The sequence below is a fragment of the Pyxicephalus adspersus genome, chromosome 2, assembly GCF_032062135.1.
Source record: "Pyxicephalus adspersus chromosome 2, UCB_Pads_2.0, whole genome shotgun sequence".
Taxonomy (NCBI): domain Eukaryota; kingdom Metazoa; phylum Chordata; class Amphibia; order Anura; family Pyxicephalidae; genus Pyxicephalus; species Pyxicephalus adspersus.
Window position 1 is genome coordinate 154,638,961 of NC_092859.1, and position 20,715 is coordinate 154,659,675.

General features: G+C 40.5%; 2 protein-coding genes across 7 annotated transcripts in view; both read left to right on the plus strand.

The window, feature by feature from the left end:
• The window catches only part of AAK1 (AP2 associated kinase 1), a 108,251-nt gene extending 94,671 nt beyond the window's left edge, over positions 1-13,580 (plus strand). For all 6 annotated transcript variants that reach the window (XM_072402813.1, XM_072402814.1, XM_072402815.1 and 3 more), the window contains one exon: positions 6,216-13,580. In XM_072402813.1, coding sequence (XP_072258914.1) covers positions 6,216-7,264 — 1,049 coding nt within the window. In that variant the 3' untranslated portion in view covers positions 7,265-13,580. The remainder of the gene's footprint in view (positions 1-6,215) is intronic.
• A 2,477-nt stretch (positions 13,581-16,057) lies between these two features.
• Positions 16,058-20,715, plus strand: part of NFU1 (NFU1 iron-sulfur cluster scaffold) — a 26,386-nt gene continuing 21,728 nt past the window's right edge. Inside the window, exons 1-3 of the mRNA XM_072402822.1 lie at positions 16,058-16,488; positions 19,332-19,432; positions 20,033-20,168. Of these exons, the coding sequence (XP_072258923.1) occupies positions 16,421-16,488; positions 19,332-19,432; positions 20,033-20,168 (305 nt within the window). The 5' untranslated portion in view covers positions 16,058-16,420. The remainder of the gene's footprint in view (positions 16,489-19,331; positions 19,433-20,032; positions 20,169-20,715) is intronic.

The window sequence follows — 20,715 nt, forward strand, 5'->3', positions numbered from 1 at the left end:
AAATTCTTTTACTTTAGAAAGGATGCATCAGGAAGAATATCCAGAATATCGGGCAATTCCAGCTCCATTCTATTGCATTCTGAGAATTAATAATTGCAGGCGTGTGGGAGTTACAGTATCTCAGCATGACCAATCAAGATGGCTAAAGATCGTCTCTAGGAAAAAAGCAGAAGATGGTGCACTACAACACAGGGTGAGTATCGGGGGTTTCGTTCTATTTCAAGATTTGCCCCTGATATCAACAAAGGATTGTATATATTATCCAGTGAATATGATGCTAATGAAAGCTGTCAGAGACTGGACATGTTACGGGATATTGTCAGACACATTTATAGGAGTTTTTGTTGTCTGGGGACATGCTTCAGGAAACCATCAAAGACTGGAGATCAATCCTTTTGCAACCCCTTTATGGACTAGTTCTTGCTATGTTCCTATTGGCTTTGAGAACACACATCCCCAAATGTCTCCAGTCACTCGGCTCCCCATACCAATACACTGGTTCCTAAGGAGCCAGCATTTGTACATCTTATTTCTCACTGCCGTCCCTATTTATTCTCAATGGGTGGCTACAGGTAAGTTGCTGCATGTAGCATCTTACTCCAAAAAAGTAACCACACCACAACTTCAACTCAAGTCTTGAACATAGGCTTTAAGTTATTTTTTCTAAGCAAGGTCTATAATGAACAGAACAGAATGAACAACACAGGAAAAAGTGTAAAAGATAAAAAAGGTGTCCTGTGTGCATCAAAATTCAATAGAGATCTGTGCAGATTGCCATTTACATATGATGTACATAATTCTAAGTACGGAGGTGAATGGGGATCATAATCGCTCGGGAATAGTTTGGTAGTTTTGGAAGTATTTTGCATAGAATTTCATTCTATTTGTGTGTAATACTGGCTGGCTGCACCTATGATAACCTGCTACTGTACAAGTGAAAAACTGCAATGGCATAGGGAGAATCACACTTTTTAGCCAAAGAATCCTTCAAGCATTGTAGTCTTTTCCAAGTGAAACATATGCTGCAAAGTAGCAATTGCCTGGTTTTAGATAGGCACTCATATAATAGCTGAAACTAGGCAGCAACGAATATTTGGAAGATGTACAAAGAGGAAATGGATCAACACAGAAAGCCTGTTTGACATTTTAAAATCTTTAAAAATTTCATGTAGGTAATGTATGTCCCAGGCATCTATGTAAAGAATGTAGCTGCCCCCTGAACAGCAGGTGCAAATTCTGCTTTTGTATTGTTATAACATTTCTGCTATAGCTGTAGAGCACTTTGCACACATATAAACATGAGCTAAAACTATCAAAGCTACAAAAAGCATTGTAAATATGTCTGATGATAAATATGATTTATAAAAAAGAATTTAAAGTGCCTATAAATTAAAGTAAGTAAATTTGCATTCATGCACATATTATTATTACACAGTATTTATATAGTGCTAACATATCACGTAGCTTTGTACAAAGTCTATAGTCATCTCACTAGCTGTCCCTCGAAGGAGCTCACAATCTAATGTCCTTACCATAGTCACAGGTCTTTAACACAGTCTAAGGTCAATTTTGGGGGAAAGCCACTTAACCTATTTGCATGTTTTTGGAATGTGGGAGGACATCAGAGTATTTGGAGGAAACCCACACACACACGTGGAGAACCCGCAAACTCTTGCAGATAGTGTCCTTGCAAGAATATATCCCTAAAGGTAAAGCTATATCCAGACACAAGAAGTGATGAGCTTTCTTGCAATAGTATCACAACCTAGGATTCCCTACAAATGGCAACTTAACTTGGCAGACATCTGTATTGACTACAGATAAGAGCATCAAACCATTATGAATAGGTCAACTTGCTGAACATGGCTGGTTCTTTGCACGATCATTTGCGGTATAGACTTATTTGTAGATATGTGTGGCATTGATAAATAATACTGGACAAATCTCTCAGGTAGCATCACCTGAGAATTATTGTGGACAGTCACTGGCGGGTTATAAAATAAACTGGATGCAGAAGAAAAGTTAACCAACTTGTCCTTCATTGGGCTACTAGAAATGTAAACATTTGGGGGCAGTGTGGCATTTAGACTGGTAAAACAAGATATTGCAGACGATTTCCCTTTATGCAATAAACGGTCTTGTTTAATACATAATTCCACTTCAACTTCTGCCCACAAGCTTACTTTAATAAAGACCATTCACTGCTGCTCTCTGTCCTTGTGCTAGGTGATTGGTGTTGTATCCCCTTCTACTGAGCTTAAAGCGGACCTAAACTCAAAATTTTTACTTTATGGTAGACAACCATTTTATATGAAGTAAAAATTATTTATTTTAAAACAGGGTGCAGCGCTGCCCCTTTCTGTTTTGATCGCCACACAATGGAAGCGCAAAGCCTTCCAGGATACCAACGTCACGCATCCCGGGAGGCTCTGGCTACCGCTGTCATGCATGCACAATGCAAGATCGGGTGACGTGTGAAGAAGAACCCGGAACAAGATGGTGGCCCCCGGGCCTAAGACAGATACCTGAACAACGCGGGACCCATTTGAAGAAACTTCCTAATGGATCGATGGATCTTCGTGATTAAAGGTAAGTGTGTTTTGTTTTTAATTTAGTTGCATTTTAAGGCCAGGCAGCCTGTAGTGGGTCGGCCTCCTGGGCCCATCCCACAGGCTATGCACAGCACAGTGATGACACCAGTACTTTTTCAGGTTAATATATAAATTTGTAAAGACATATTTTGTATTGGATGTAGAAGCCAGAGACAACCTATCTAATAGCATCGCAGAACCATGGTAAAATATCAAACATGGCTTCCACCGTATGTTCCACCGTATGGATGGCTCTACTTTGCATGGAAGATACTTATGTGGCCTGAATCTTCTTTTTTGCTATGAAAAGTATTTAAATATGTATGTGTGTGTGCGTCTTGCAATATCAGTGTATTCTTTGATTGTGCAGATGTCCCTGAGAAAGTTGCATCTCTATCCGTATATTCACCAAGGTCAATGTGACCCATCTCTGTATGTCTATAGGAACCGCTTTCTCTGCCATGTATTAGTTTTTGATGTCTTTAAAAAATGTCCTCCAAGCCTACAAAGTCTGTGGGCTCCTCCTCTGTATTCCAAATTTCTACCCGTGTTCAATACACCGATCTATAATCTTCTGTATTGTATAAAAAAAAAAAAAAAAAACATTCTCTTCTGGAGAACATTTATCATTACCTTAGGAAAAAATAAAGAAGTGAATTTTGACTTGTGTGTGTATATAAATATATATATATCTTTGTTATTTTGTTCAATGCTCCTCATTCCTCCAGCTAGAATTCCCTCATTTTTCTCCCAAGTTTTCCCAGGAAGGGTAAAATGTAGAGAAAAAGACCACATGGCGTTTCCAACCTGCTCATTTCCTGATTGTATAATAGAATTCAATCTATTTCTGTGAATTAAAGTATTTTAAAGAATGGTTTCTAGCCTTTGATTTCTCTTCTTGTCATCCACGTGAAAGTCTTAAAAAAGGAAACATCTAATTGGTTTGTAAAAATGATGTAACGTATCTAATTGTAGCTATTTTGAAATTAAGTCCCATGAATATTTCATTTCTGTCTACAGCCAACTAGATTTTTGTGTAGCTACTAAAAAAAAAATATTTTGTGTTCCTTGTAATAGCACCATTTTTAATTTCAACTGGGGAAGCCACAAAATCCTCTGCCTCTGGCCCTATGATTGGCTTATGAACTCCTACAATCAACTTTATTATTAATATTAAACAGGATTTATATAGTGCCAACATATTAGTACTGTACATTAAATAGGGGTTGTAAATGACAGACAGATACAGATGGTGACACAGGAGGAGGAGAGGACCCTGCCCCAAAAAGCTTACAATCTAAGAGGAGGGGAAAGTATCACACAATAGAAGGGGGATATGGAATGGTGAGAAGTAGTGAGGGATTAGGAGACAGAAGAAGATGGGTAAGCAAGTTTAAAAAGATGGGTTTTGAGTGCACTTTTAAAGGGAGAGAAGGTAGGAGCAAGCCAAATAGGACGAGGGAGACTATTCCAGAGAGTCGGGACAGCTCTAGAAAAGTCTTGGAGCCGTGCGTGTGATGAGGTTATGAGTGAGGAAGTCATTAGTAGATCATTGGAGGAGCGAATAGCGATAGTTATGTATGCGGGGCCTAAACCTTTCTCCATGCCATGGAGAGATTTGAAGTAAATGACTGCTATGGTGGATTCTTTTGGGTTGTCAGTGCTTGTACGGTCTCTCTGTATCCTACTTCCTTTAATTTTTTTTCTAACCTAAGCCTAAACTACTGCTTTTCATCTTCTGGATTACAAATCTGTCCTGCTATACATAATACAAGGTAAGAATTGATGTGAAAACATGTGAGCACACTCTTCCTTTTATTACATTGGGTGTTACCATTAGAGTTTTGTGAGTTATCTTTGAGTAACATTTGTAACAAATTGGTCTTTTCCTCTCATGTGAATGAGAAGGTGATTGGTTACTGTGTGTAAGTATTAGGGTATTTGTTGAAGTGTGAAAATGTGTTGGATTCATTATCTGCTCAAAGCAATTCTTTGCTGCCATTGGCGGAGTATCAGTTTTGCTTTACAGAATGTCCTCCTCATTTGCATTGCTCAACAATGAATATTGGAGAGGACATCTGTAGACTGCAAAGCAGAACGTCAGCCTGTACATAGAATAAATAAATCAAGTAAAGATCTAAAACAGCCTTAAAGTATATGCCCAGCCATTTTGTTGTATAGACGTGGTGGGATTAGAACTCATGGTCAGGTTTGCTGCTGGCTCTATCAGGGTTCCTTGTCCTGCTGAAAACATTTTACTAACTAGAAAGTGAAGGGAACTCTCCAACACCAACCTCAGCCCACATCAACTCAATAGAAATCCATTTTTTTATTAAAATGTGATAATGGCGTTTACATAGTAGCTCTAAACTAACTCCAGATCCCAGTTTTAGAACCCAGCCAGGGCCTGGGTCATGTTGAAGCTGTGCGAGCCAGGCAATCTGGACGAACTTTCTGATAAGTATTGCAGAGCAGCAGTTTAGGTTGTAGGGCAGCAGGGGATGGAATTCTCTTTAGCATATTAAGGGAATATGTTCTGAAAATGCCTGATCTTTCAGTGGGGTCTAAATTATTTTACATTTATTCCACAATACCCCACAATAAAGGGTCCCATAGCAGTACTCACCCTCCCTATTCTTCAATGTTGCATTTTTTTTTCTCTGGTCCCAACTACAGTTCTTATTGTAGGCGGCAGAGCATTCGGCATCGTCCTTCTCATGTCATGTTTTAAAGCTGTCCTGGGCAGAGAATGATAGAATTAGCACCTACATCATTACATCCTCCAGAGCAGGTTATGTTTTAATCTCTTTAAATATATTGCAAAACCTAAATGTATGATCTGTCAAATAGGGTTAATAATGCTTTTGTAATTGGGGCTACAGAACAGGATCAGAGAGTTTCCAGTTGGCTTTGTAATGAGATGACGTAGTAGTCCTCAAATTCTCGAGAAATTTGCTGTGATTTTTGGTCAGCAAAAAGCAGTGACCTCAAATAGAGTTTGCATTTTTTTAAACCGGAAATAATAACCATTTCAGTTGGTTTTTGCCATAATTGATAGGGGCCTTTGGCAAAGCCATGGCAATTAAAGCCCAACAAATTGGTCAGGTTAATATGGGAATACTGATGGTGTATAGAACAAAGTGATGAATAGGATGTTTTATGGGCCAAATGTGCATGCTTTCTGCCTTATATCTCATTTCCTCTCAAGGCAATGCTGGTCAGATGTGACCATGTGCCACCCAAAGTAAGGAGAACAATAGATGTACATTTATGTTTCTTAGCATCCCCACATTACAGTGGAAACCACGCATCTCTACGTGCAGACAGGTAGTCGGAGTGATTCCCAGGAAGTAGATGGTGAGTTCAGGCAGCTGTACAGCTACAACCAATTTTAGTTATGCTTAGTTAGGTTTTGACTTTGTAAATTTGCTTTGTTCAGTTATGGGTTCAGTTGGCCTTTAGGTAACTCATAGCCGTAAATGTAATTTTAATGCAGTGTGAACAGTTAAGAAACTTTATTGCTATTTGAAGATCACTTTTGATTTTTCCTGATTCTGCCCATTTGTGTGTTTGAAGTTTCAAATCTAAATTACCCTAAAAATGTGTTTCTTTTTCTTTTTCTAGGAGTCCTTCAAGGTGCCCATGCTTTCTCACTAGGGAATGATGGAACACCTAAAGGTCCTGGTGCTGCCCCTCCGCCTACTAATAACACTGATATTTTAGAGTTAAAGGATGAATGTCCATCAAAAGGTCCATCCAGTTGCAGTTCTTTTCATAGCAGTGAAGGGGAAGGTATGGACCCTGAGACTGACCTGTTGGATTGCAGTGGATCAAGACCACTTCTAATGGAATCAGATGAAGAAGACGGTTCTAAAAAGCCCAAGGAAATCCCATTTGTTAAATCTCCAGAGGAGCTTATTTCTAGCCAGATGTCCCATATATATAAACCAGAGAAAATCAACCAGGTGGGCTTTAATGAAGAAGTGGATGTCTTTGCAACTGCTCCATTTAGAAGTTCCAGGGTTCTACAGGATGATTCTGATATATTCACAAATGCTCCATTTGTAGCCAAGCCCAATGCTGTTTTGAGCCAGAAAGAAGAACCTGACATCTTCCTTAGAGCTCCATTCACAAGGAAAATAAGTGTTGAAGAGACAGATCCTGCTGCCCTATCTCAAGCTCAATCATCTCTCAAAGGGCTTGAACTTTCATCAGCAGCTAATTCCACATTCCGAAACACAGACTTGATAACGGGAGGCGCTTCCATAAAGACTTCATACACTACTGGAAACCTGTATGCACATTCCAGCAGAAGCAATGAGTCACCTGAGGCCTCTCTTTATCTAAATGCTTCCAAGGACCCACACAGTGCAGAGAATCACAGGATCCCCGACCCTGAGGCAGCCCAGGAGGTCGTATTTGGGACTGTGGTTACAAAGCCATTCCGCCCTCAGTCTTTGTCCAAATATTCCCGTCACTACAACCCTCAAGATGTCCAGCATGTTGAAGCACAGCCTATTGCTGCTTATAAAGTTGTATCTCATGTTGCAAAAGCCTCTGTGGCTGGATCGGTTCCCATCAATCAAGTCACCTACAGAACTTCAGACATCTCAAGTGCAGATCCATTTGGCTCAGCTCCATTTCCTGCCAAAGCTGGAAGACAAAATCCATAAAATATGATCTATAGTTTATGCTTTGTCTCTTAGAATTCCCCAAACATTCATGCCTGGAGTTACAATGCACTTCTTATTAATGCATTAATCCTTTTTGTGTTCACACCTTTTGAGCACCTCACTGAAGTGCACCAATCACCTCGAAATCAGCCACAAGAATAGGCGTATGATTACAGGAAACTTACACTGGTGGTTTCCTCCAGACTCCAAACCTATAAATGGCTTCATGTCTACATGTGTAACCAATTTCCTGGGTGTAGTTACATCTGTTTGGTAACACAAGTAGGAAAAGCATTACGCTAGAACTTTTTTCTAAACTTGATTTGAATGAGGTCAGCCTTTATTGTGAATATTCATGCAGATCAGAACATCAACTGCATTGCCTTTAGGTCTCAACTGACATTTGGTGCAGTTGGATCTCCTGATTTCATGGGAGTGCACAGATTTCTACAGCTACCATTCAAATATTGCAGTGTTGTGTGAAAAAGTAGCTGTATATAACTATGAGACCAACATGCTGCTTGGTGACCATGTAGGAGTGCATACACCTTTCTCTGAGTTCCTATTTCCAATTTTTTTAATGGAAACCGGTTACAGCTAATACCTGGTACAGTTGAGAATCCCATCATAAAGAAGATCTTAGGGCAGGCATGTCATTGTATCTGATGTTGCAGTAATGTGATTTTCCCGAACATGAGTACAGATTTAGAGTTGGAGGATGGGGAGCCTTGGCTGTGAAAGATGGTAGCTATTCTGACCGGTTCCCTTTAATCCATGGTTGTGTACGGGTTAATGCGTTAATGACCTATGATTTATTTTTTTGTTCTATATTAAATTGTGTTTAGTTCAGTTTGTTTTGAAACCTTAGAAATTGAGGTGCCTTATTTATGGAGATGAACAATCTTGTCCTGCCGTGCAGTGCCTGGTATTAAACTCTTCCTATACAAATCTCTAAAAAGTCTTTAGAAATAAAAAATTTATAGGTTACAAAGGACCCATTTACCAGCTTCGGCAAACATGAGGACTGATCCTTCATCTCAGCCTTAGCTTTTTTTTTTTTTTTATTTTAATGAACCTTTATTATATATTTCTTTTAACTCTTTATTTTTCTGCCTGTTTCATATTGTACTTCCCAATGCATTGGGAAGCACTTGAAGAGAAAGGCTACAAGAACTTTCTAAATGTCCACCGCTTTTCCTGTGGACCACAAGTCTTTAAAACATAAATTGCATTTTGCTTAGGTCAACTGCTGAGAGTTTGAGAATGGAAAATAGAACTCTCAAATCTCACATGGATCCTTATAGATTTCTAGGGCTTCAGTAAGGAGATATACAAACCCACGACATGCCTGTGACAGATTGAACTTGGCTTCTCAGCTTGTATTCTGGAATCTGCTAAAGCAAGTGTATATGTCTATGGATATTCCACCATATGATATGATATGATATAAAATCTATGTGCTTGCTAGCTGATTCTCCATAGGAATAAAAAAAACAATACCTGAAGCTCCCAATGTCTTATTCATGTAGGAGTTCCAGACAGAAGAACTTAATCATTGGATCTCTTCACAAAGAAAAAGTGTTGAATAGCCTTCTGCCACATCTCATGCATGTCTCAAGGGTCTTGACGTTGCATCTTCAGGGCTAAAACCCTGGCTCGCTCTAGCTAAAAGAGAAAAAAATAAGCTATTTCAACTAGATGAGGGTTATGTATATAAAAAGAATGTTAAGGAATTGCCTCTGTTATCCAAGCATCAGAAACGCGACAACTGGAGTACAGCTGCTATGTGCAATACTTTTGGCATTTCTTGAATACAAATACCTTGTGTGGTGCATTGACTTAATATTTAGAAATCAAAAGGGACAACTTGGTAATTATGGGGAACACAGACGCTTTCTATAATGATGCAAATTATTGTATTGCCAGATCTTGCAGGATCATTGTAAACACCCCCAGTTTGTATACACACCTTTCCAATTGTCCTTAATAAATTGAATCTGGCCTTTATGAAAATAAATCATGGCATCTCATTGAAAATTACCTTTGCTGCTTGGCCTTTTCTAAGGTCAATAAATCTGGTTGGCCTGGTGGTTCTGGGCTTGCATATTATAATTGCTCTTGCATTCCTGCAGTAATTATGGCATAAGCATTCCCATTTCTGGTACTTATTCAATGCAAGTGCAGCCTCCCTTGCGGTGATCTTGTAAGCAGTCCCAAAGGGAGACAGCAGGGATTTTTTTTTTTTTTTTGCAGTATTAATTTCTCTTTTACTGCTGTATTTAGCTTACATTCAATGATTTAGGCTGTGTACACATGTGCAGTAGTTGTTGTTGGAAAGGATCTTTCACGACCCTTTCCAATGACAAAAGACTGAATGAGGTCTGTACATACAGCACCGTTCTGCTCTATGGAGAGGGGAGGGCAGGAGAACCACAGAGCGGAACCCCGCTGTGCTCTTTCCCCTTCACTTACATTATGATAGTTCCTTGTTCGTGGATCCGCCAGGACGGACAAGGAGCGCTGTACACCTGCTAGATTCTTGTCCGATATCAGCCCTGAGGTGTTTATCGAACGAGAATCATCTGATGTGTGTATGTAGCCTTAGTTAGTCCTGCCATATAACTTGAATGGTGGCTGCCATTGCTGACTTTTCCATGGAGAATGCTAGTTCATGATAGTTTCGCTTCAATATGCTATGAGTATCTTACCTATAGTATGTTAAAGATTTGTAACACTAATTTACAACATATCTGTTACTGCAAAACATTGGAACCAGGCACCAAAAGAAGTCCAGCAATGGTAGGTCCCATACTTTCGTTATAACAGAGTCATTTTAAACCAGATGAGATCACTAACGTATGGTACTAAAGGAGTCCCATTATTCTTAAATTGGCCATATATTAATTACAATTTTCATAGATTAGATGTTAGATTTAGTAATAAATGTTATCTCACAAAAATCTATTAAAAGCTGGCCATACTCTGGTCAATCTAGCCATAAGGAGGTGGGGTTGAGGGGGTTGCAGATTACAACATCATAGAAAGTTGATCTGCTGCATACAAAACATTTTTTACCCAAAAAACATAATAAATAAACACGTAAAAGTTGGGCAATATTGCAATGGGCCATTTTAACCCCTATTTGTTGGTATGTTTGCAGGCTCGATGTGGACAAAGTTGATTTGTAAACAGCGGTGTTTGTGCTTCCCTTTCCCTGCCCTTTTCCATCTCTCCCAAGTTGTGGTGGTGAATCCAATGGCATACCAAACAAAGCCCGTATGAGATGATTTTTTAAAATGTGACAAATTATCTGCTGCTGTATTTAAAAGGAACATGAAGTGAGAAGCAAAATGGGGTCACCATTGCTGACCTCTTCTCAACAATGGTAGCTAAATGGCTGGCTCTGTTTTCAGTATTTCAAATAACTGACCTAGAATGAGCATTGGATAGATTGGAGCTGAAGTGTGACGTCATGAATCGTCATCCACATAAGAGCCGAGCAACAATCGTTTTTAGAAGGATAGCAAGCAATGGCAGCCTCCATTTACACATGCTGATACTGGAAGCTGCCCTTGCTGACCTTATTCTATAGACTGCTATTTTCCTGCATGGAATGCTGATCTTGTGGTGTCCGTAGTCTCTGTCACACCTGAAACAAGCCTGCAGGTAACTGTGTGACAGGTTGTGGTAAATACCTGAGCTACATGCTCATTCTGGGTCAGTGGTTCCAAACGCATTAAAGGCCAAGGATCAGAAAACCAAATAGGCAAGCTGTATATCATAGAACCCGGTCCACAATGGCAGCTTAGCTCTCAGGGACAGGTCCACACGTTTGCTTCAAGAATAAAAGAAAAAGTGAAATCATGTTACAAATTCATTTCTGTCTTCCAAAGTGATACTAGCCCAGGCACCAAGTTTAAAAATTCCCATCAATTTCTGATGTTAACAGCTGAAGTCTCTTAAAACTCTGATGTAGGGCTTGGCTGACTCATTTGCCTTTTTAGCAACATCAGGCTATAACATATCTCTATTTCAATATCCTTACATTTGTTTCTGACAATCATCCCCAGATTAGTTTCTTTCTTTGCTATCTACTTATTGCAGTCCGCATGCTCTGCTCTCTCATCACATATATTAACTAAAGTCAAATCTTCTACTTCATGAGCATTTTCCTCTGCTATCTTTCTCATTGTAAAAAAAAAAAATGCACTGTTGCACTGTAAATAAATGACCATCTGAGTAGATCTTTGAGGCTCAATTTAGATCTATGAGATGCATAAATGCAGCCCATTCAAACTGAACTGGCTGCCAACTTACCCTAATAAGAATTTTTCCTCCCACAAGCATGTTCTGTTTTGTGGAGCCATTCAAAACCAATATTGGCTCATGTGCTGGTGGCAGTACCATACGAGTGACCAAAGCTCCCAGATCTAAATGGGCCCTAAGGGCCAATATCACCGAAGACATATTTGTAGCAACTTATCATGAACAGAGAATGATCAGAGTAAAATCCTTTTGTTGGATCACAGAAGTCAGTGTATTTTTCTGTATTGACTGGCTGCTTCTTTTACCTTTGTTTGAGCCTCCTATAAAAAGACTGGCATGTTCCATGACAGGTGCACTTTACATGCGCAATACAGTGCAGTTAAATAAAACACAGCTAACTTGCAATGATATCCAAGTGTAAAAATCAGTGTTCAGAACCCGGACTGTTATATACAGCGATGTGATAAGGTTCCGTGTGCTTAGATCAGCTTGTACTGTACATTCAGGTGTTATTTATTAATCAGGGGTCTCCCCTTATACAGGGACTCTTGACTAAAAGTGCCTAAAAGAACTGTTCCTCTTGGCAGCCGCCATCTCCCTTTCCTGCACTAAGGACGCAAGGGATTCTATTTAATTCTTGTAAGTGGACGGTTTGTCTTTTGGTCACCTTTGATCAAGGGGCCGAGGTTGATGTCATTTATGTTCTGTTCGTTGGCTTTTGTATTTGGAAAGATGAATTGTGTCTCTGTTACTTCACTAGAAAGACCTGCATGAGAAATAATATGGCTGCCGTTGTTGACCTGTGCCACCGGTCCGTTTGTTCCCGGCTTAAGCAAAGCCCAAGCAGGCATGTAGGCGGTGAAATCAGAGCTCTGGATTTGCATGCTTTGTCCATTTTTCAGTAATGGACCCCCTCTCCAATATCTGTTGTTCTTTTCCCTAAAGGGTATGTATAGCCTGAGCTTTTTATTTTTTGTTTTTTTGGGAGAGTATGAAGAAATTAGGACTTGCTAAGTCCCTTCTGGGAAGCAACATCTTCTCAGATCTGGTGAACAATGGGCCACCATGGGAGACACCTGTTAGGTGGCAATTGATTCTGAGGGCAATTCCGCTACCAAATAGGACAAATTAAAGAATAAAATGACCCTATCATGGGAGGTTATGAAGGCTGACGATATTTACATCTGTCATGCTTTTGCAGTTATAGAGAAAGAAAGTCTTCCAAATATGCTAAATGCTCTAGGCAGTGATACCAGTCCAGGCACCAATTATACAATGACTCCTCCATCAATATGCCATGTGTGCAGCTAAAAACAGGTGAATGCCATCTCCTCGACTGTTCTATTTTCTTATTTAGTGATAGGCAGATAAATCAGCCAATCAGGGTTCTCGTTTGTATGAACAATTTCATGGGGCTATAACTTATCACTATATAAAAATCTTTAGGATTATTCTGACAATCAGCCCTGGAATGAGCTGTATAGAGATGAGGAGTTCTGATTTGGGTCAATGATGAAGGGCAGGCAACCACCATTTTCCAGTGTCCAGCACTGGCAGCCCCCTTATTTATCTTAAGAGTCATTTTATTCTAAAAATTAAAAACGTTTTGGCTATGCATATCCTTAAAATAAAAGGTCAGCAATATATAAGTCTTCACTGCTAACCTTTTTTCTGAAGATACTGGTTTGTTGTCATCTGGATTAAATGGTTCCATTGCTTTGGTTTGCAATGGAGGTTAGGAGTCCTGACTTCACTTCCTGACTTCACTTTTCAAAGGCTCGTTCCCAGGAACCCAGCTCACTGAGACCAGAGACAGCCAGGCATCTATAAATTCAGGAGGTCAATAATGGCAGCTCTCCTATTTCTCTGTAAGGGTTTCCTTTCACTGAAGAGCTCCAGTCCCTGCTTACAGCGTGTGATCCCAGAGATACTTCTAGAGCCAGAACCTTCATCTGTCTTCTTGTACCGGTTTAAAGTGCTGCTCCCCTGTATTACATAAGGGGAAAAATGACTTGTGGTTAAAAATAAATTCTCCTTCACATGACTAGAATCTGTCTCCTGCTTTCTTTGGTCTTAAATCATACACACAACGCATTTTCCTGATCTGTTACAATTTCACATAACACAAAAATAAAAATAATTATTATATTGATATTCCGTGACAACTGAAAGGAATATTCTCCTTCCTTATCAAGAATCAACCTGTATCGGCACTGTACATGAAAAAAAAGTCTGATAGGAATCCAAGGGGCTATAAATAAAAAGTCTCAATCTGATAGTCCAGTGCCATATTTTTATTTTAAGGTTTTGAAATCTTGATTGTTTTAATAAGAGGAAAGTGTTGTTTCCTGATAACCAGAATTGTAACACAGCCCTATCAGAAATTTCTGGACTCCATAGTCAGTACACATCCTGGGCTCCCCTTCTTCATGCCTAAAAGTTTCACTATTGCAAAAATCACGCTTTTTTAATCAAACATTACCCCTCATCCTCCCCTAATGGTGGCCCTGGGCCCTTTTCTATGGACACAAAATTGACGATCAGAAGTTCTATCTATATGTAAAGAGTAATTGTTATAATTGGAAGTAGTGTATGCAGCTACTTACTGTTACTTTTGAAAAATCAGGGGAAAAAAAAAAACAACTGATCTGCAGTGTTTACTATAGTGATCAAAACTATTGCCTTATAATAATAATAATAATAATAATAATAATAATTGCCTTCTCCATAGGCTCCTATAAAGTGGTGATCAGGTCTGATTTATCAAAGCTGTCCAAGATTGGAGAAGATAGACTATCATGGGGGGGTCCAGCAAACCTGGAATGGATTTCTTAAAATTTTTTGCTATTTGGCAAAGATTTTCAGTCCTGACCTTATCAATCTCTAGGTTTCCTGGATCACCCAGGTTATCTCATAACAGTCTATCTTCTCCAGTTTTGGAGAGCTTTGATAAATCAGGCCCAATGTGCATTAGAAGCTGCACCAAGTCAGAGCCCACAGGCTTGCCTGGAGGTCCTCATCCAGCCCCTTCTCCACAGCCAAACCATTTCCTGGCCCCATTAGATTTCATTATTTTAATTAGGAGACTCAACCCCCACATGTGGGCATTACCTGAGGTAATCTGCATGCAAAAACTGCTTAGGAATGCCAATTGTAGGAGCAGAGTCCCTTGAACCTTTGGCATGGAGCCACTCCTTTACCAAGATGGCTCTTTAGGTCCACAGATGTTTTATCCAGGTTTATTATACCTTATACTGCACTGAATGTAGCAGTAGATATGAATTGGATGAATGAATGATTAAAGACTGATAGCTGTCCTGTCTGAGACGGGTTTTTATGTTAGCCAAAGCCCAAAAACCAGAACATCCTTAAAAAACTGCTTCATCCCCAGCCATCGTCCCTCCTCCCTGCCTTGCCATTTACTTCTCCTACTTGGCTCCTAGCCCTTGTCTGAACTCTACACACAGATTGGCAGTCTATCTTTAGTTATTTCTGTAAGGTCATTCATTTAGATGGGAGTTGAGAGTGGTTAGTGGTTAGATGTTCATTTCACACCCTGGTCACCAACATTGAAAGTGGGGCTAAGTGTTTGAATTGCCACCAAAAACCAGGAATAAAGGGTAAATCTTTCAAAGGGGATAGAGGTTTCCTTCTCACTGAAAAGATATTCTCTCACTTCCTGTTGAGCTTGTAGAACAGGAAGTGAAGGGAAATGCCCCTTTAAATACTGCTTTAGATATACGCTTAGGAACAAAAAGTAGACTTCTCTAGAGCTGCCCCAACTCTCTGGAATGGTCTTCCTCGTCCTATTCGGCTTGCTCCTACTTTCTGCTCATTTAAAAGAGCCCTAAAACCCCTTTTTTCAAACTTGCCTACCCATCCTCTTTTGAAACCGTCACTTCTTCCCACCACTACATATCTCCCATCCTATTGTGTGTGAAATTCCCCCACCTACTAGATTGTAAGCTCTTCGGGGCAGGGTCCTCTCCTCCTATACCACTGTCTGTATAAGTCTGTCATTTGCACATCTCTATTTAATGTACACTGCTGTGTAATATGTTGGCGCTATATAAATCCTGTTTTTTATTAATAATAAGGCTACATTCAGACTGGTGGTGGGGTTGCGGCGCAGTTACAGCTTCCTCAGGCTACATGTGGCTTCTACCTGCGTCAGCCCCATAGAAAATGAATGGGGGCTGCTGACAAATCTGCTGCAGGTGCGAGTAACCAAACAGCCGGGAGCCACATGATCACTTGATCCCTCTGTAAGTCCTGAACACGGTGGGTAAGGGCAGAATGGGAAACCTGTAGCCTCCTGGGATAGATACGTTAAGTAAGTCAGGAGGCTGATAGCTGCTCCTTCTGCGCATGCACATTCTTGGCATACTCGGAGGGAAATCTACACATGGGCAGTAAGATCGGCCCTTTTACATTTTCCAGAAAGCGCGTCACCTGATCTCACACCTGCGCAGTACGCGATTGGAAGAAGAATCAGAAAAAAGATGGCGGCACCCGTCGTCAAGTCCGCGATGGACAAAAAAGGGAAGACGGGACAGCACGGGATCTTCTGGAATGGGTTTGCGGATGGATTGATGGCTTTCCATTTATACATAAAGTTTCACTTTATTAAATCATACTCTCACAGCAGCTACCTGAATGTTGCCATAGCAACCAAGCAGATCCTAATATAAAATATTGCCGATTTTGTTCCACATTTGTGAGCTCCTCACATGTGCTGCTTGTACAATTTCCCTGTCAGTTTGCATTCATGTTATACTAAACGTGGCTGCTGTACCCATTCACATTATAAACCCCCTTTCCACTCCCTCCTCGGCAGACAGGCAGTGGGCGGGGCAGCCTTTACAGGTCACGTGTCCGGGGTCCTGAGCGATGATGACAACAAACATGGCGGCTCCCATAGGAAGGTTGCTGTATAACGCAGCCAGGTTAGGTGCCAGGTGAGTGAATCTCATGCATGGCGGAGACGTCAGACACAAACCTTACAGAGTTAAACTGCCACTGAATATTGTTTATAACACCACGAGCACCCAGTGTGTGTGAATGGGGGAAGGGTAATGACACCTGCAGTAGCTGGAGGGCACTGGGTTGTTTGTATGCTTTACAAAAGTTTAGAAAAAGAAGAGCAGGAAGGAAATAAAGCTCCGAGTGTCAAAATAGCAAAATATTCATAATAAGTGTAAAGACATGGAGCTGTATTACCTGTCTAGGGTTTTGTATTGGGGTGTATGGAGCCCTGGTGATTTATTATTTTTAATAAACAGAATTAATATAGCACCAACATATTATGCAGCACTGTACAATAAATAGGGGTTGTAAATGATGGACAGATACAAACAGTAATACAGAAGGAGGAGAGGACTCTGCCCCGAAGAGCTTACAATCTAGGAGGTGGGGGAAGTATCACACAAAAGGAGGGGGATATGGAATGGTGGGAAGTGGTGATGGTTTCAAAAGACAGAAGATGGGTAGGTGAGTTTGAAAAAACGGGTTTTGAGTGCTCTTTTAAATGAGGTGGGAAGGCTGTGTATGGGGTAGGTAGGTGGGAAGGCTGTGTATGGAGTAGGTAGGTGGGAAGGCTGTGTATGGGGTAGGTAGGTGGGAAGGATGGATAAGTCTGGCTGCAGCATTCATAATTGATTGTAGGGGAGAGAGTCGTTTTGAATGTTATTGGGGGTTCACATGCAGCCCCGACATCATTAAAGAGCCGCATGTAATGTTTAGTGAGCCGTCATATCATTACATTGTGGTAACGAGTATAACGTGCTGCTGTATGTGATTTACTTTTACTTTGATGCGACAGGAAACCAATGCGGGAATTCTTTTCAGATAGAATGTAGGGCACATGAAGACACCTGGAGAACATACAAATTCCATGCAGATAATGCAGTGATCTTCCCAGCACGTTGGGCCACCCTCCTACAGCTTCTTTCCACCCGGCTTAAAAATAATTCTTCACATAATATCCTTTATAGCATTACATTGTGCAGTGTTCAACACTGAAATTTTTTTGAAGCTGTGTGGTAAGAAATTGTGAGTGGGTGGTTGCTGAAAAGTGCTGGATGGTGCACCCAGCTAAAAGGGGCTGGGGAGAAAACTGTGGGGAGAAAACTCCTCTAAAACAGGGGTGCCCAACCTCGTGTTACTAGCAGAGGGAGCTGCTCCCCGCCCCCCTTGTGCTGTGAGATAATCCGAGCTTGAGAGCTGTGTCTGTCTATTCAGCTGTAATTATCTCCATGTATAAACCTTCATATCTCCTTCACTGATTGTCATAGAAATGTGAAATTTTCATGTTACACAGGGGCCCTAAGAGCTGCTACTAACCGAGATTAGCCCTCTACATGTACCAAGTTGCCAGATACATGGTCACAAGCAGGGTTCTCCCCAGGCACTTTTAGCTGGGCGCACCACCCGGCACTTTTCAGCACCCACCCGGCTGTTTTTGGTGGTTACCAAAGAGTTTGTTCACAATACAGGGGCTGCCACCCACCTAAAATTTCTTCCCACCCGGCTTAACAAAATATCTGGGTTGAGCACTGCACAAGCATCAAATCCCAATAAGGGATATTTTCACAGGAATATTTCAAGACCAGAGTCCCCAAATGGAGTCTGCATGTTTGGGACCCCCTGGGGGCCACTCTCATGGCAATGAACATTCAGGTACTTCCAGTTGGCTGTGCGCTTTGGTGCCCCTTCCTCATGCCATGGAACCCTGGCTTGGGGGAGACGCTCAGTACCGCCTGGAGTAAAATCTGCAAACACTGCAGTGCGAGGGACTGAGAGACTGGCAAGCTCGTGCCCAATCTTAGGCATGTGCAGAATGAGCTTTTACCTGCAATGTAAAAAATCAAGTGCCAATCTCACGCATGTGCAGTAAGATAGCACTTTTTGCTTTTACATATTCAGGAGGAAACATCACCTATCCTTGGGCCTGCACAGTGTGAGATCGGGAGATATAGGAAGAAGGCGCATGAAGAAGGCAGCATCCGCTGGTTCCTCTGCGCTGAAACGAAGAAGAAATCTAGGCCGGTGCAAAACCGATTTGTATATGATTGTGGAGGGATTAAGGGCTCTGTGAAAGTAAAGGTAAGGGTAATTTTTTATTTTAATGAAAGTTCCACTTTAAAACTAAAAGAACATGCAATCAGGCAGGCTCTATAATGCTGCAATAAAACAAACTCTCCTGCCTGTTTGCAATCTTCCTTATAATCTACCCTGAGCTGTGTACGATGGCTGCCGGCAATGAAAAGACTCTTATGTGCATGGGCAGTTACATCATTCCAGCCTGGCAAATCAAGATCGCTAAAGATCCTGAACCCAGAAGAGGACCAGATAAAGATACCAAACCCGGAAGGAGAGTTTAGTTAAAAAAAATTGCAGGCAGTCCTGCCTCTGAAATAACAAATCCTCCTGCTTGCAATATTTTATTTTTTTTTGTAAATTTAGTTAAAAACTTACTGCTTTAAATGTCTTTGATGGCCACACAAGTGCAAAATGTTGGGCATCAGGGCTCTACCCACTGCAAAAAAAACAGACAAAGCTACCAATGCATTTATTCTTTGGTTTCTGAAGGGGTGATGATGCCATAGAGTATGTGTTGGATCAGTCTGCTATTCCCTTATGCTTCACTGAGGGGAAGTTAAATGTGAGATGACTGTTGCTGATTGACAGTGCAAGTATTATGGCAATGGTTGGTAATTCAGGGGAGAGAGTTTAAGAGAATCACACATCATTTTGATTTGTATTCAATCACCATATTCGTTTTTTTTTCTTTAATCATTAGGTTTTATCACCCTGCAAGGCGCAATCTTTATTCCACGCACACACTTTATCCATTGGTACCACGGAAACAACGTTTGCCATTCAGAGTATTCCTTAACCCAGGTATCTGTATCATTTTTACCAATTTTTTTTTAAAGAGAATGTCCCCATATTTAATGTCGAATTGAAACTTTATAACAATGTAGAAAAATTACAATCTTTCATCACTCGTATAAGCAGAAGAAATGTACCACAAATGAGGTCTTTTTAGGCATCACATTTATATCATACAGTAAAAACAATCTTTTATTCAAAGATTTTGAATACACAAACACACATACAATTCAAAAAATATTTCTTCCGATTTTACAGCAACATGTCTCAAAAACACACACAATGCGTTTCGCAGCCTCCAGTGGTTTGCTTCTTCAGGTGCATTTTGAGACAGATGCATATCAATAATCTAAAAAAACATATAACTTGATGACAGGTAATACCGTATAAAATATATATTTAGTGTTCAACTCAGAATTTTATTTTAAGCTGGGTGGGAAGAAATTGTAGGCGGGTGGCAGCCCCTGTATTGTGACTCAACTCTTCAGTAACCACTAAAAGGGGCTAGGGAGAGCACTACGTAATATGTTGGCGCTATATAAATATTGTTTAATATTAATAATGTGAACCTATTGTAACAATTTTTTCTGTGTCTTGTCCCTCTCCCAGCGCGATGTATGTTTATTCAGACACAGGAAACCCCAAACCCGAACAGTATGAAGTTTATCCCTGGAAGGGCAGTTTTGGATGCAAGAACTATGGATTTCCCAAACCCATCTTCTGCTTACTGCTCCCCTCTTGCTAGGTAAATATTATTAGCCATATGCTAAGGCAGTGGTGGGCTGATTGAATTCAAAAGCTTATCTGACAAATGCTTGAGGGTGCATGTTGTTTATGGACCAGGCAATTGTTTTTTGACTGCAATAGGATTGAATCAATACATGAAATATAGGGAATTCCCTTATGATATGCCATTGAGTTGCCACCTCCCTGAGAATTTTGATATAAACAAGTATAAGGCAAAAGGCCCATTGGCTATACACCCAGAGGTGGAGCTCAAAGGAAGGGGTTGTGTTACAAAAGGGGTTTACAATTAAGGTCTTATGAAAACATATGAACAATTGATATAAGTTTTCAATTCAAACAAAAACAATCAAAGTAACAGTCTCAAATTTATCCAAATCAAAGTACCGTATTTTTCGGCGTATAAGACGCACCCAATTTTAAAGGAGGGAAAATCTAGAAAAAAAAGATTCTGAAAGATTATTCCCCTTCTGATCACTCTGTGCCAATTTATCCCCTTCTGATCACTCTGTGCCAATTTATCCCCTTCTGATCACTCTGTGCCAATT